Here is a 13915-nt window from a genome sequence, read left to right on the forward strand (position 1 = left end):
AGATTCTTCACTGCTGTGTGTCAGCAACTCCTTTGGTCAGAAAACAATTGCACATTACGTGCTACTTGAGGTCACTTCAGTTAGTCAGCAGGGCTTAGCCAACTATTTGCTATTGCCTTAATAATTAACCACTGATGTGCTTATAAAATGGCTGTCAGTAGAAAAGCTTGCTAAGCACAGTTCTAGAACGATGGTTTGTTTTTTCTGTGCTTAGTTCTTGATTATATTTCCATCTCTTTGCCATTTTCATACCAAGCAAGCTTAACAAGCCTGAGTTAGGTTATCCTGGGTTTTGTTGTCCTGGGCCTGACCGGGGGAGTGGCGCACCCAGTGAAATACTGCGTGAAATCACAGAGCAGCAACAGTGAAGTGCACAACAGCAGAAGACAAAAACACAAGGCATGTCCTACCCATCCTAACACCAGCCATGCACGCTGTGCAGTTCTGAGGTTTTTCTCCTCATCTCAAGCTGACTCTAGAACACCTTGAAGTACAGCTCGAGGCTCAATTTATGGTTTCAGTTTGCTTTCAGTTCTCACTATCTACTCCTGCATTAAGTAGCAGTCACTTAATCTTCCCCAGGGTGAATTGGTGTTGGCCACAGCAGTAATTGCTGCGTGACGCCCCTGCCCTTACCCCAGCCCACGAGCTCCTCTGCCAAATTTTGGCCCCGTCCTTTAGAGAAGGGGTGGGCAGCTGGCACCCAGCCACAGGGACCCCACCACCCCATCGGGCAGAACTGAAAGGGGCCCATGCTGGACAACGCAAAACAACACCAAATCTGCATCAAGCAACTAAAGGGCCTGCTGCTTCAGGGACCCTTCACCACATCCGAACTACAAAAAATGGGACAAGTGGAAGAAAACGAAGCAGACCCAGCACCGCCGCATACCCTTGTTCTTGCTCCAACGACAGCTGCTGCTCCTGTCGCGTGGCTCCAGCTCAGCCCCATGCACCAGCTCTGTTTAGGATTAGAGGGAGACTCTGTACAGCAAAGAAATCAAGATGTTAACCATCCCTAATATAAGAATACATTTTATTTATATGTAAATTTATTAAAATATATGGTACATAAGTACAAGTACTAAATGTTTCAATCAGTGATAAAAGCATCTTATAAATTCGTGTTGTCTGGAAAAATAAAATTTCATTATAAACTTTCCATAAGGTTTTTTTTAAAAGTTAGGAAAATAAAGGACAGGAAGGTAAGTCAAAAAATAAGCCTCGTGGTAGGCATACAGTTAGCACCAGGATTTCAGAGACTTACGTTCCAGATGACAGCCTTCTAGCAGGACTTCAAGGAAAAACAAACAGCCCGAGTCCAAAGTGTCACCAGGAAATTAACATGCCACTTTATCCAGTCCCAGATACACCTACGCACTATTTCAAAATCTGACCAGTGGTATCACTGGGATTTGACTTTGTAACGCTATAAATTCAAATTACAGAAGTGGAAATTATAGAACCGGGCAGAGGCCCACTCCTCTGGAGCACTGCTTGGTCACACCTTTCAGTCAGATCCACACAACAGAAACCGCAAGCTGCAGAGAAAGGTGCTGCACAATAGCCCTTCGGTTACGCTTCATGCTTTAGCAATGCAGCAACAGGAGGACATCAATATTCTTCAGACTTCGTTTAGGCTTAAGGAACACACCAGCACCACGTCAGGCGCCTGAACTGGCTCTCACCTCACTGCAGGCAGTGGCAGCAGCTGCTATTTCGCAGGAGCCCCCACCAGTGTCTGCTGGATGCAACGTGCAAGTCTGGGTTTGCGCACGGGTTTTAACATGTCACGTAGCAAGAGGCCACTCCCAGAACTAATCACTATTTAAACAACTCGTATGTTTTTAAATAATAATAAATAAAGCACCCAAGGAGTGCTGCTATGCTAAAATATACCGTTATGTTTATGAAGTCAAAATTAGGCATATAAAAGAGCCCATTTTTGGTTTTTATAAAATCATTAGTTCATTGTAAACTTTTGTGTTCTGCTGTTCTAACGGCAGCGCTTAAAGGCTGCTTGATCACAGCTGACTCAGTAATAACTGAAGGTCAAGGGCTGCTGCCATTGTGAATTTGTCTACCGAGCACAGCTTCGTACCTCTTCAAACGAAGAAAAGCGTGGTAGTGATTATTTGATTGCAGAACAAAATGCTGTCATTTTTTCTTCTAGGTCAAGGTAAAGACCTCCATTATTTGTGCTGAAAGCCTGAAAATTTAATCATTTTCAAGTTGTTTAAGGGCTCTTGACATTTGAAATCCTTGTACCACCAATTTCAAAGGGAGTTTTGCTACTTACTGCAATATGTATCTATTTTCACTGCATATTCTTTCAGCAACAACTCAAGGCTCATTCTAGGAAGTGGTGCAAATTCCCCGTTAGACTAAATAAATACCTGATCTGTGCGTAGCTGGCACTAAACTCTGCATGCAATACGTTACCACGAGTACTGCCGCTACTGCTCTGTAAACTGGAGATAACAATTTAAAAGAGATTAAAAAACCAACAGATTATAAAAAAGGATGAAATCATGTCACTAGTAACCAGCAACATCCAAAATGAGGTCCATTACTATATGATTTAGAGAATCAGGTATGTCAGTTAAATTACCGTTAGAAAGAGGTCAATAAAACACTAAATGCAAGCTTTACGTATGCCAGAGCTAGTAACTGACTGACCTGTCTAGGACCAGCCACTTTGCAGCCTGAGGTGCTTTTTTTAAACTTTCAATGTTGCAGTGTATTTATTAAAAACATAATTAGATTATGTTACCACTAAAAAATGTAGAGGTTTTGAGTTTTTACAATCAGGTGGCTGCCTATAGCTTTCTTACGCAGACATTGCTTCTGCCTAGCTTCCAGTTTTACCAACCACCTACCTACTTGCTGTGTGAGCAGATTAACTCTTAGTTAAATGAGAAGATTTATAACCAAAAAGACATGTTCAATGAAAAACTTATAAAGAAAAAGAAAGAACATGGAAAAGAAATAAAAAGCATAGAGTTTTAACGACCCGGCTATTAAGTAGAAACTTCAATTAAAAATAAATCTTGGGGATTCCTGCAGTAAGTTCTAATTCAATCATTGAAATAGCCAAAGAGGAACAATCATCCCTAAAAACTTCACCGTAAGATTAAATTTATGGCACAGTGCATCCACTATAGTCTGCAAATGAGCACAAAAACCTTGATAAATAGAGTGCAAGAATTCTGAAATATAAGTGGGAACAGTTTCAATTCCAAATGATGACACCAGTTTGAAAAATGCAAACAGAGCTATCGCTGCTATTACAAAAAGAAGAATGACTGCTAGAGGATTTACAGCTGGGGGGAGTTCTTCAGATTTTCCTCTTTCTTTTTGCTTGCTTTTGACCTGTAATTTCCTTTTTGGAATCAGTTTTATCTTTGGAGTAAGGATCTTGTTGATCTGACCAATTTCGGTGTTGGACCACACATCCTTCAACAGGTGCCCAACCCTGGGGTAGATCTCAACAGGTTTAACATCCGGCAGCTGCTTCTCTTTCAAAGCTTTTAGCCGTTGGTACACCCCATCCACCTTCTCAAGAAAAACAAGTGGGGACTCTTCTTTCTGAATAGATGTGTTCAGTGACATTAATTCAAGCTGTTCTTCCCTCATTTTTTTTAAATTCTCAATGAGAGGATCATATTCTTCCAAAACCTGCCTGTTGATTTCATCCAGTGCAGAGAGCAGAGCTTGTTTTTTATGCTCCAATGTCTCGCTAAGTTTCTTAAAGTACAGAACCACTACTTTTTTATCATCTTGAATGACGCTTTCACACTGGGATTTCTGTTCTTTCAGCTTTTCAATAAGCAAATATACATCAGCCCAGTGTTTATCAGTCAGCTGCTCGAGAATTTTTCCAGAAGACTGCTTCTCTTTTAGGTAGGCACTGTAAAGGTCATCTATGGGATGCCCGTTGTGTTTTCCTATTGTAAGGCAATGCCCACACACCATTTTTTTATCCAAAAGGCAGTAAACGTTCAGCGGCTGCCTATAATGCTCACTGCAAGTTGCAACATCAGAGTGATCTTCCTGACGGTATTTCTCAATAATAGCTTTCAGTGCAAAGTTGATCGGCAGCGATTCAGTGCCAGAGTCAGGAATCTCAACAACGCTCCTACAGTTTGGGCACTTCAGAAGAATTCTCAGGGGTCTCCAAATGGAAAAGTTGCCTGACAAATCAAGGACACCCTCCAGACAATTTCTACAGAATGTATGGGAACAAGGCAGAACACGGGGATCTGAAAACAGGCTGTAGCAGATGGAGCACGTTAACTCTTCCTCAAAGTGATGCATGTCCTACAGAAGAAAAAGAGAAAAACATTTAAACTCTTTTTACAATCCTTTAAAATTGTCTTATTAACCTAAAGGCCTCAATGTGAAATTTAATAACCAGTAGCCTAACCTACACTGGCATTTTCATTGCCAAGGGGAAAAAAGACAAAAAAAAACCTAAGTGATTGATTGTTTAAAGAGCTAAGCTAATGATCTTCACATAGGTGAACACTGTCTACTCACATATTTCCAACTTCTGCCTTAAAAAGCAATTAATCTAATATACTGGCTACATAAGCTTTTTTTTATTAATTACAGTAGGAAATATATTTAAATGTATATATTGATAGAGTCATTGTGAATCTTAGGACAGTTACTTCAACTTAACTAACTTTTTAGGTTTTGCTCATGGTTAGAAAAAAAAAAAAAGAATCCTTTGCAAGTACCCTTATTCCTTAGTTTCTTCCATAGATGTGTAATTAACACAACTTAAAAAAACCCTCTATGTCTAATGCCACTTCTTCCCCCACTTAAATCTAGGGCTGTAAGTTCCCTTCAAACAAACTCTTACAGGAGGGAAATTTTCTTTACAAACGTAACGTCTACATTATTTGATCCACATAAAGGGCAAGATAAAATTAATCTTCAAAAAATGGTTTTAATTACAAAGTACCTGCCTGCTACCAGAGAAGTGAAGGAGCCAATTTCAGGCTTTCCTTAGCACTCTCACAAACCACCTCCAGGCTCTGAAAAGCAAGCAGCTGCTGGCGGGGCAGCACGGCCCTAACGGAGGCACGCATCGCAGCACGGCTGCTGGAGCTGAGGCAGGAGCGAGTCCAAGACAGGCCAGCCCCGAGGCCTGCGCGGCTCCACTGCCCTTCAGGCCCCCTTCCTCCCCTTCCAGGCCGCCCGGGCGGGAGCTGCCGCGCTGTGCAGTGCTGCTGTCCCCAACACCTGTGGCCAGGCAGAGGCCGGGCTTCTCCTGCCCGGTTATTCAGAAGATTCAGAAAACCATTACCCTGATTGCCAGCAGTGATCCTCGCTGTGGGTGCCCTGTATTGTTTCCGTTTGTTCCAGATGATTACTCAGCAGCTGTACTGGGGAGGCAGAAGGTAGAAGTGCCTAAATCACTGGCAGCAGGGTGGAGAAAATAGCCTGCATGTGAACAACAGGGAAATGAGTTAGTAGATGGTTATCAGATACGGAGCTGCTGGGAATGCCAAGGAAAAAAGATAAGGATGACCTAACACCAGAGCTAAGCAAAGAATGAGGAAGAAAAGTTTCCCAGTGAAAGAAAGAGAAGGCAGGAAGCTCATAAACACTTTTCTGTACCAAGCAGGTATTTTCTTTAAACACTCCAAACAACTCTGGTAGCAAATACACACGTGTATGTAGGCATTTATACTAGGAGAGTCATTCAGTGTAAGCAAATCACAAACTGGAAGACATTACAAAAACTCAAAGAGTGCCAGTAACACGCCAGGTTTCAGAAATCCCCTAACAGAAGGCCTGCTTCGTGGCATTTTATCGTCTTCTAATGAATGATACTATAGATGAGATGAAAGCACGGAATGCAGCATACCTGCTACAGCTACGTTTCAAAAATTAACTAGTCTGATGTTCTTTGAACAGACTTATTTTTTTTTTTCTTTCCCAGCACAGCTTTCATTTAAGCAGGCTAAAGTAACAGAGCGTGTCCACTGACAGCACCGCATTCCTGACCTAGAGAGCCAGACACCCTTCACCTCGTTAATTATGCAAGCCATTGTTTAGAAACAGCTCTATCTGGAACCCAGCCTCTCCAGCGGTTAGGTGGACAAACAAGCAATCGCTTTACAATAAAAGGCAGCTGTGACAAGCTGACAGACCCCATTTGGCTCCGGAGGGTTTTAAAAGATGAGTTTGGCAGCAGGTTACAGCCGAGCCAAGCCCTGGAGGTGTTACAGGACAACCTGGGGCAGAGCTGGGTGCTGCTGGGCTCCCTGCACTCTGCCATGGAGGGGAAGGGACCGGGAAGGGACCTGGGGCCTCACAGCTCAGCCAAACCAGCCCCATAAGCCCCAGAGCTGTAGGGGACCGTGACGTCCTGTACCACCAGCACAAGAACCCAAGTAAGAAGTGAAGCGACACACGGCCAGCGTCCCCCACTTCCAGGCTGCTGTCACAGTAAAATCTGACAGAACTCACCCCGGGACACAGAGGTCGCAGCTCCAGCACCCGCAGGCGGCGCCCCCCGAGCAGCTCCCGGCTCCGCTGCCTGACCACGGGCCCGGCCCCAGCGGCCCCAGGCTCGGCACCTCCCTCCCGCCCCCCACACCACGAGCACCCCGCGCCCCGTCCCAGCCCCGTCCCCACACAGGGGCTCAGCCCGCCCTTCTCCGCCCTTCTCCGCCCTGAGGGGTGAAGCGAGGAGGGGTCGCACCCGCCGAGCCCCCTCCTTCACGTTACTCCCCTCGGTTACCACACGAAGCCCTCCTCGCTGCCCTGCCTGGCTCCCCCACCCCCCTCAGAGCCCCCTCAGTTCCCTCAGGGTCCCCTCAGAGCCCCCCGGTCCCCTCCGCTCACCGCCGCCGGCCCGGCCCCGCCGCTCCCCTCAGCGCCCCGAGCCGCGCATGCGCCCGGGCGGCGGCGCCCAACGGCTCCGGGCTGCGCCGTTCGAATGGCAACGGGCGGGAACGGCCCCTAACGGCCGGTAACGGTCCCTAACGGTCCCCAGTGGTCCCCCCGCCCCGTGTGGGGGGCTCTGGGCAGAGAGGGAGCGGGCCCCGGGGCGGCTGACGGGGACTCGGCTCCCCTGCCGGCTGGGGCGGCGCCTCAGAGGGTTTGGGGCTGGGTGCAAGGTGCAAACCGTAGGTAATTCGTGATTAAGAAGTCATCTAAAAATGGTAATTTGTGATTAAGAAGTCATCTGGAGTTAAAATATATACATACATATACACATACACTATATACGTGACTGAATTTTCAAGGTTGAGGGGAAGAAACGTGTAGGGCAAGAAGCAGGAGGAGGGCTAAGCAGGCACAACACACCTGAGGTCGTCATCAGCAGTGATGAAAGCCAAGGCATTAATGCAAAGGGAAACAGCTCGGCATGCAGCCCTGCTTTCCTTGTCCACACCTTTGTGTCAGTGTTGTAATCGGTGCTTTACCACACCCCTTTGTCTTCACAGTGTGGGATAAATTCACCCTGAAGCTGGAAAAAGAGAGAAGTCCTCTGACATCTGCTTCAGGGAGGCCAGGAACAGACCTTTGGCAAGTACTAATCAGAGAAATACAAAATAAACAAATAATAATAAAAAAGGAGGTAAGTATTAAGGTTCAGTTTAATGTTAGGCTTGTTTACCTACCTTAGCTCCTAAAGGCAGTGAAGGTACTTTAAGTGAAGCAAAACTGCCGCTGTGGTCCCTTTAAAGACTGCCATACTTTAAAAATGGGCAGTCGTAATGAAGACTGTACTTTGTCTTCTCCTTGAGCAAAACCAGAGATTGCAGTAGAAAGTGAAAGGATTAGGATTACTGGTACTGACAGTGTTTTACTGCCTGCCATCTGTTACACTGGTAAATCAATTAAAGTACTCAATGTGTAGACTTTTCATACTCCAGAATATTCCATGCTTATTCACAATCCATTGGACTACACTAAACCAAAACTGTAAAGGTGTTCTCAGGTGTGACTTCTAAAGAGCATCTGAAAAGGAATCCCTTTAACGTTGTAATGTGAATCATACTATGTCATTATTCAAAAGTTACCCAAACATCTGTCTTAAAACTGGCATTTAGAGGACCTTACATAAATATCTGGGAAACATCTGGAATTGTGTTTGGAATAATAGAAATATCATACTATAATGAATTAACCATCATGCTTTAGCAGATAGGCATGCAGTTTATAATCCTACGTTTAGCTGTAATTAGTCTTTGTGGAGGGAAATTCATTATGATAATACGAGCCTTAAATTCATTCTGATGTTAGTTACACCACTTCAGTATCCAATATCCAACAGTTAACTTCTTTGTATCCTATCATGTAGAATTATTCACTATTTTCACCTTGAGTAGTGCTTTCTGTCACTGTAGCGCTTTCTGTCACTACTTGTGGAAGTATAAAGGCTGTCATCCACATGCAACCAGCTCAAAAGGTAAAAGGCTCTAAGAAAGTATACATTTTCAAGTTCTCATATTGCTTCCTGGGGTTTATTACAAAAACTCTTGGCTGGTGATTATTTCTGCTACCTGAATCTAATTAGTTTTTAATACATGTTCCTTGTGGTAATGCCTTTGCCTACTCTGGCTTTCCACGCAGTCCCCACAGAAGGTAGGTTGCTCTTATTTTCATTCCAACAGCAAATGGGGAAGGATTAAAAATATACCGCTTTTATTCCCCTCTTGGAGACAGGGGGGAACAAAATACACAAATATTTTAGTGACACTCAGCTAATTTGGATGACTTAATACAAATATCATGTGCGATTTGATGTGTTACCTGGCAGCTCCAGTTGCTTCTGAGTATGCCTGATACAGGGCCCGGGCTTACAGCATCCCTGGGCATATATCACGAGGGTTTTCTCTCAAGGCACAGCACTTGCTCTCAGCAGGACTAACTGCTTTTCTCTCTTTTTTCAGCACCGTGCTTTTCCTGGCGTTCTTGCCTGCTCCACCACCCAGACTGGCTGAGGCAGGGCCGCCCACAGGCCCATCGCTGGGGGCCAGGACGTGGCCATGCTCCCCTCTTCTGAGCCGCTGCCCCACTCCACAGAAGTGGCAATGTGTCCCCTGTACCTGCACGGCAAGAAAGGCAAAAGGCGAAGGGGCAGCTTGGAGGCAGCTGTAGTCCAGAGCTTAGTCCTGGGGATAATATGCACGACTGCAGCCTACCCCAGCTGGGTTGTGGTCAGAAGGGGCTCGCTCCATTCCGTGCTGGGCATTATCTGTGTCCTTAATCAAATAGAACCCTCTTCCAACTGCAACTTCGTGGGCCGTGCAGGACTCACCTTTATGAGCTTGACAGCTCTCTGCTGCCTGCTGGCCCTCCTCAGCAGCTGCGGGGCCATGCTGCTGGACATCCTGGGGCTGAAGCCGGGCAGGATGACTGCCCCTTTCCTGCACGGCCTCGTTGTCCTGTTCACTGCCATCGCAGTGGTCTCATCCTGTGGTCTCTGGGTGTTGACGAGGCACAACCTCCGCACCGCTCATCACCCACAGCCCTTAGGCCACTCCGCGGTCTTTGGCCCCAGCTTCTACTTCTGTCTCCTTGCTTGTGCCCTAGCAGTCGTCGCAACTGGCTGCAGCTACACCGCCTGGGCACACGCTGATCTTTCTATGATTGTCTGCCTCACCGGCACCGGTCGGCAGCGGTCACACCTGGTCCCTGTGGATGAGTACAGCAGCGCTACCAACATACAATGCTTTGAGACCGGCCTACCCCTGGCCGCATGCATTGCCTTCCTCCAGAAGGAAATCGAGTCCCAAGCAGAACAAGGTCTGCCCTACAAGCTAGAAGGTGCTAAACCCCCAGCAGAGGAAGGTGCCGACCTCACCCACGAGGAAAGCAGCATCCAGCTAGAGGAAGGTCTGACCCCCGAACAAGGTAATACATGCCCAGATGTCACCGAGGATCCCCATCCTACAAAAGAAAACTGACTCCAGAATGGAAGAGGTAATTCCCCCCAAACAGGAAAGACAACATGGGAGAAAGAAATTTCCATTTAGTAGAGGAAACGGCTAAATGACACAGGCAAGAGCTCCTCTCTTCACAGAGGTACTGACTACATTGCCTTCTGAGATCTGCCCACTCAACTATCCAGACACTACGCAGTAATATATTTATCCAACCCTTATGCATCAGATTTTTTCCGTAAAATTCTTGCTTTGCCATGAGAGGGACTTAAGATGCTGTAAAACAAAGCCTTCCTTTAAAAAAAAAATGGTTTGGAGAAGCATTAGGTTATTCCTTACTTGAAAACAGAAGTAAAATGTCTTGAAATCTTCCAAAAGAAGACATCCTTCCCAGAAGAGATGCAGTACTGCAAAGTGAGATGAAAAAAAAAAAGTCAAAATGCTTAATTCTAAAATAAGAAATAATTTAGTTATAACATTTCCAAAATATGAGATATGGTTCTTCAAATAATTAGTTCAGTTTACGTTTGTTTGCCTTAGATTTGTAGAACTGAAATAGTGAAGATTAAAGCAGCAGGATTTTGTTATGCTGGCTTTATTTCCATATGGGGGCAATTTTGCATATTGGTCTTGTTACAGTAGGATTGTATTTTATATATTTGTTTTGCAAATAAATGTTTTTCTTATTGTTCAAACATAGTATTATTTTTTCCTCAAACTGTGTTGCTTCATTTCATATTCCACTTGACTATTCCGCATGTCCTAAAGTAGAATTGTTTTTAAGAACATTCCTTTGGTTCCTTCACATGCCCAGACCATTCCCAGGAACAGACCAAGAGAATGCTACAAGACTGCAGGTGCATGGTACATTTTTTCCTATCACACTTGGCATGAGATAAAATACGATCAATCCAGTGCTGGTGCTAGTTGTTGCTTTCCTACTTTGCCATGTAAATAACCAGTACATCTGACAGCATTAGTTTCATAAGGATTTGGGGGTAAACTGCCAGAACTGCTGCCCACAGGTCCCCTTTGCTTTTTACCACCTTACAGTCTCATCCTTTTAAGGCAGAAGACTGTCTTTGTTGAAATCACCAGGTGCCCCTAGCAGTTTCAGCAGGTAGGCCAGTCTGCAGGATCACTCAGGTGACCTCGCACCACATCGTCATGCCAGATGGGTCATTACTGAACCACCTGACATGGGTTTGTCCAGATAACGATAGCTCATTTCACAGGAAGTCAGAGATGAACCTCCACACAGAACATGAGCACTCACTAACTGGTCACTGAGAGATCTGTAATCTACTTCCTATTACAGAAACACCTTAAATATTTTATTTACTATTTGAACAATAACAATATTAAGCCACATATACACATCTTTAACATCCAAAAGTTTCTTCTGCCCTTCTCTCTGATGTACAGAGGAGGCTGCAACCACGTGGATGTCCTGTTGCTATCATTACGTTAACTACATCACAGTGCAAATCTTTGCAAATTAAATTTAGGGAACAAGTTGTATCTCTGAGCCAAATTCTGCATCTGACAAATTGCTATGAAGACAATGGGCCACTGCTCTATCTGCACAGCTGGCAATCTGCAACGTGCTAGTGCCAGAGCCACTGTGAAAGCATTAACCTGAGACAGCCCCCTTCTAACCGTGTTAGTAGCATCTGCTGCAGTAACAACCTGCTAGAGAACGTTTCTGTGACCTAAATTGGATGAAATATGAAAATTTAACAAAGTTTTGAAGCTGAATAGCTAGGAAAAAATAGGTATCCCACAAGTCCACAACCATAAAACAGGCATAGCAACACGGGCAGCATTTGACTCAGCACAAATCATCTGGAAAATACTTCTCTTAGGGGGCAAACCACTGAAGTCTGTATTTCTGTATTTACACAATTCTAAAAGGTGTTCATGGGGCAAAATGCACACAAACAGCAGCTGAAAGATGAAAACGATAAGAACAAGTGATATAGTTGGAGAAAACACAACACTCAGCAAGGAAACGCTTCTGCAGGCCTAGGATACAGCCAAGCTGCACCCTGAGGCTTTGGTTCCACCACAGAAGTCTAATTTTGCTGGCTACCACGCTTCTGGTTTGTTACAAGTCAGTACTGTCAAAGGCAGCAGAACACCAGGTATCAGCTGCATGGTCTGAAGGGGTCCAAAGCTATCAGAGTGACAGTTTAAATGAGAAAGAAGCAAACTGGGCATGTAGCTATGGAAAAAAAAAAAAAAAGGAAAAAAAAAAGGAAGTTTGTAAGTAGGGGAGTAACTGCACATAACAGATGGAGCAAAAGTTTACTGTCACAGTATTGCTCGGGCAAGGGTTTTAAAGCTTTGTGCCATGAGAGCCTTGCAGCTCATGAAGCCCTCAGACTTTGGTCTTGATTTCAATGTCAAACCAACTACTGGAGTTACATGGGTTCCTCTTTCCACGCACAGAAGATAACCACGGTTCCTGGGCTAGCAAAGTCTGTAGCTGTCCATGGTATTGGAGTGTTCCCCCACTCCCCTACCCCAAGCTCACGAAGGTCTACGTTTCAATTTCATGTTTGTTGAAAGAAGATTCTCCATCTCAATACTCTAATTTCTGTGGTGATGGATGAGAACACGTTGCTACTTTACTAAGGGACCTATGCGAAGTCCACTGCAACAGCAGGAAAGACCTCCTTGTAATCCACAGTGCCCGAGACTCCAAACAGCACGGACACTCAACCTGGAAGTCGTTTTATTTCTGGGGTACAGGCACTGCATAATATTGAATAAAAAAAAATTACCCTTCTACTACTTCCCACCCTGAAAGTCTTAAGGAACAAGTTACAGCAGCAGCAGCCCAACCAAGGGAGCTTTTAACAATAATTTACAAAATAACTGACGATCAGAATAGAATGTATATTAGTTTATAGCCAGTTTATTCTTATGTACTTGCAATAAAAATAAAAATTTGCAAGATGGGACAACATTTAATGTTAAAAACTACCAAAGAATGACATTCTTTCTACTGTGATCTAGTATTGCCAATACAGACTCCAGACCATATGCTTTTCCATCAAACTGCAGTTTCTGTAATGGATTTACCAACAGACTGCATTTAGAGTTTCCCACATCTCTCATTTTTGGGTAACAGTAATTACCATTGTTTTATAGACACTTAGAAGTCTATCAAAGGTATTTTCTTCAAGCTATTAAAACTGTCATACATGGAGTTCTCCTTACCTTTGGAGCACACCAAAGAAACAGAATAAATACAGGAACCCAATTTTGCAGGACTTACAAGTAAGAATGGAATTGCTTTATGGAAATTAAGTTTCCAGTCACTATTCTGTAGGTACTGAAGCAAGGTTAACTCTTTCAATGAAGTGTGTGCCTTCCAAGTTTCACTCTGGCAGTAGCTAAAACTTGCTACTACTAGGAGTTTGTAAACTTTACACATTTTCTGCTACTAAGTTTCCTTTCATAAAGTCTATTTGATCCAGATGCATGACTTCTGTAATTGTTTCCAGCATTGTGACCAGCGTTCCTGCCAGTAATTTGGTGACATGCAGAGTTGAGGAAACATTTATAGTTAAAAGTGGCAAAGAGTCTGCAAGTATTAATATGAAGACATTCTTAATTTTAAAACAGCTGAAGCAATTCAGTAAGTTATGCAATAAACTGTATGATAGTTGTTAACAAACACATACAGATTTCTTCACTGTCAGTTAGAAAAAGGCACCCCCCTCTTTCTTCCTGGCACATTCGCAGTTTTTAGGCGGGTTTTGAAATTGTGTGAAAGCAGATGTTGTTAGAGAGAAGCAGTCAGGGTCTCTTGCTCAGGACCAAGTTACCTTAGATGCCATTTAGTTTTGCTTGACATCGTTTTACGTTGCTTGGTAGCTTAACACACAACCCACAAGTTATTTTAAAATAGTGAGACCAGCCCATTCCACTACCAAAACAGCAGAAATAGACAACTTACTGGGAACACTTGTGATCCATCCGATGATACAGCTGTA

General features: G+C 44.2%; 1 protein-coding gene across 2 annotated transcripts; it reads right to left on the reverse strand.

Annotated features, from left to right (window-relative positions):
• Positions 1 to 1019: 1019 nt before the first annotated feature.
• TRIM59 (tripartite motif containing 59) lies at positions 1020 to 10332 on the reverse strand. 2 transcript variants are annotated; one of them, XM_068692151.1, is made up of 4 exons: positions 10251 to 10332; positions 7327 to 7489; positions 5315 to 5451; positions 1020 to 4320 (listed from the first exon to the last, which is right to left on the reverse strand). In XM_068692151.1, the coding sequence occupies exon 4, from the start codon at positions 4315 to 4317 to the stop codon at positions 3082 to 3084; it is 1236 nt and encodes a 411-aa protein (XP_068548252.1). In that variant the 5' UTR covers positions 4318 to 4320; positions 5315 to 5451; positions 7327 to 7489; positions 10251 to 10332; the 3' UTR covers positions 1020 to 3081. The 2 variants fall into 2 exon arrangements, with proteins under 2 accessions (XP_068548252.1, XP_068548251.1); XM_068692150.1 differs by lacking the exons at positions 7327 to 7489; positions 10251 to 10332 and adding an exon at positions 6862 to 7019.
• Between the last annotated feature and the right edge of the window lie 3583 nt (positions 10333 to 13915).

This window comes from Anas acuta, chromosome 9, assembly GCF_963932015.1.
Source record: "Anas acuta chromosome 9, bAnaAcu1.1, whole genome shotgun sequence".
Classification (NCBI taxonomy): domain Eukaryota; kingdom Metazoa; phylum Chordata; class Aves; order Anseriformes; family Anatidae; genus Anas; species Anas acuta.

Bases quoted from the DNA above. Each gene is read 5' to 3' on its own strand.
- TRIM59 (XM_068692151.1), bottom strand. From the start codon at position 4,317: ATGCATCACTTTGAGGAAGAGTTAACGTGCTCCATCTGCTACAGCCTG.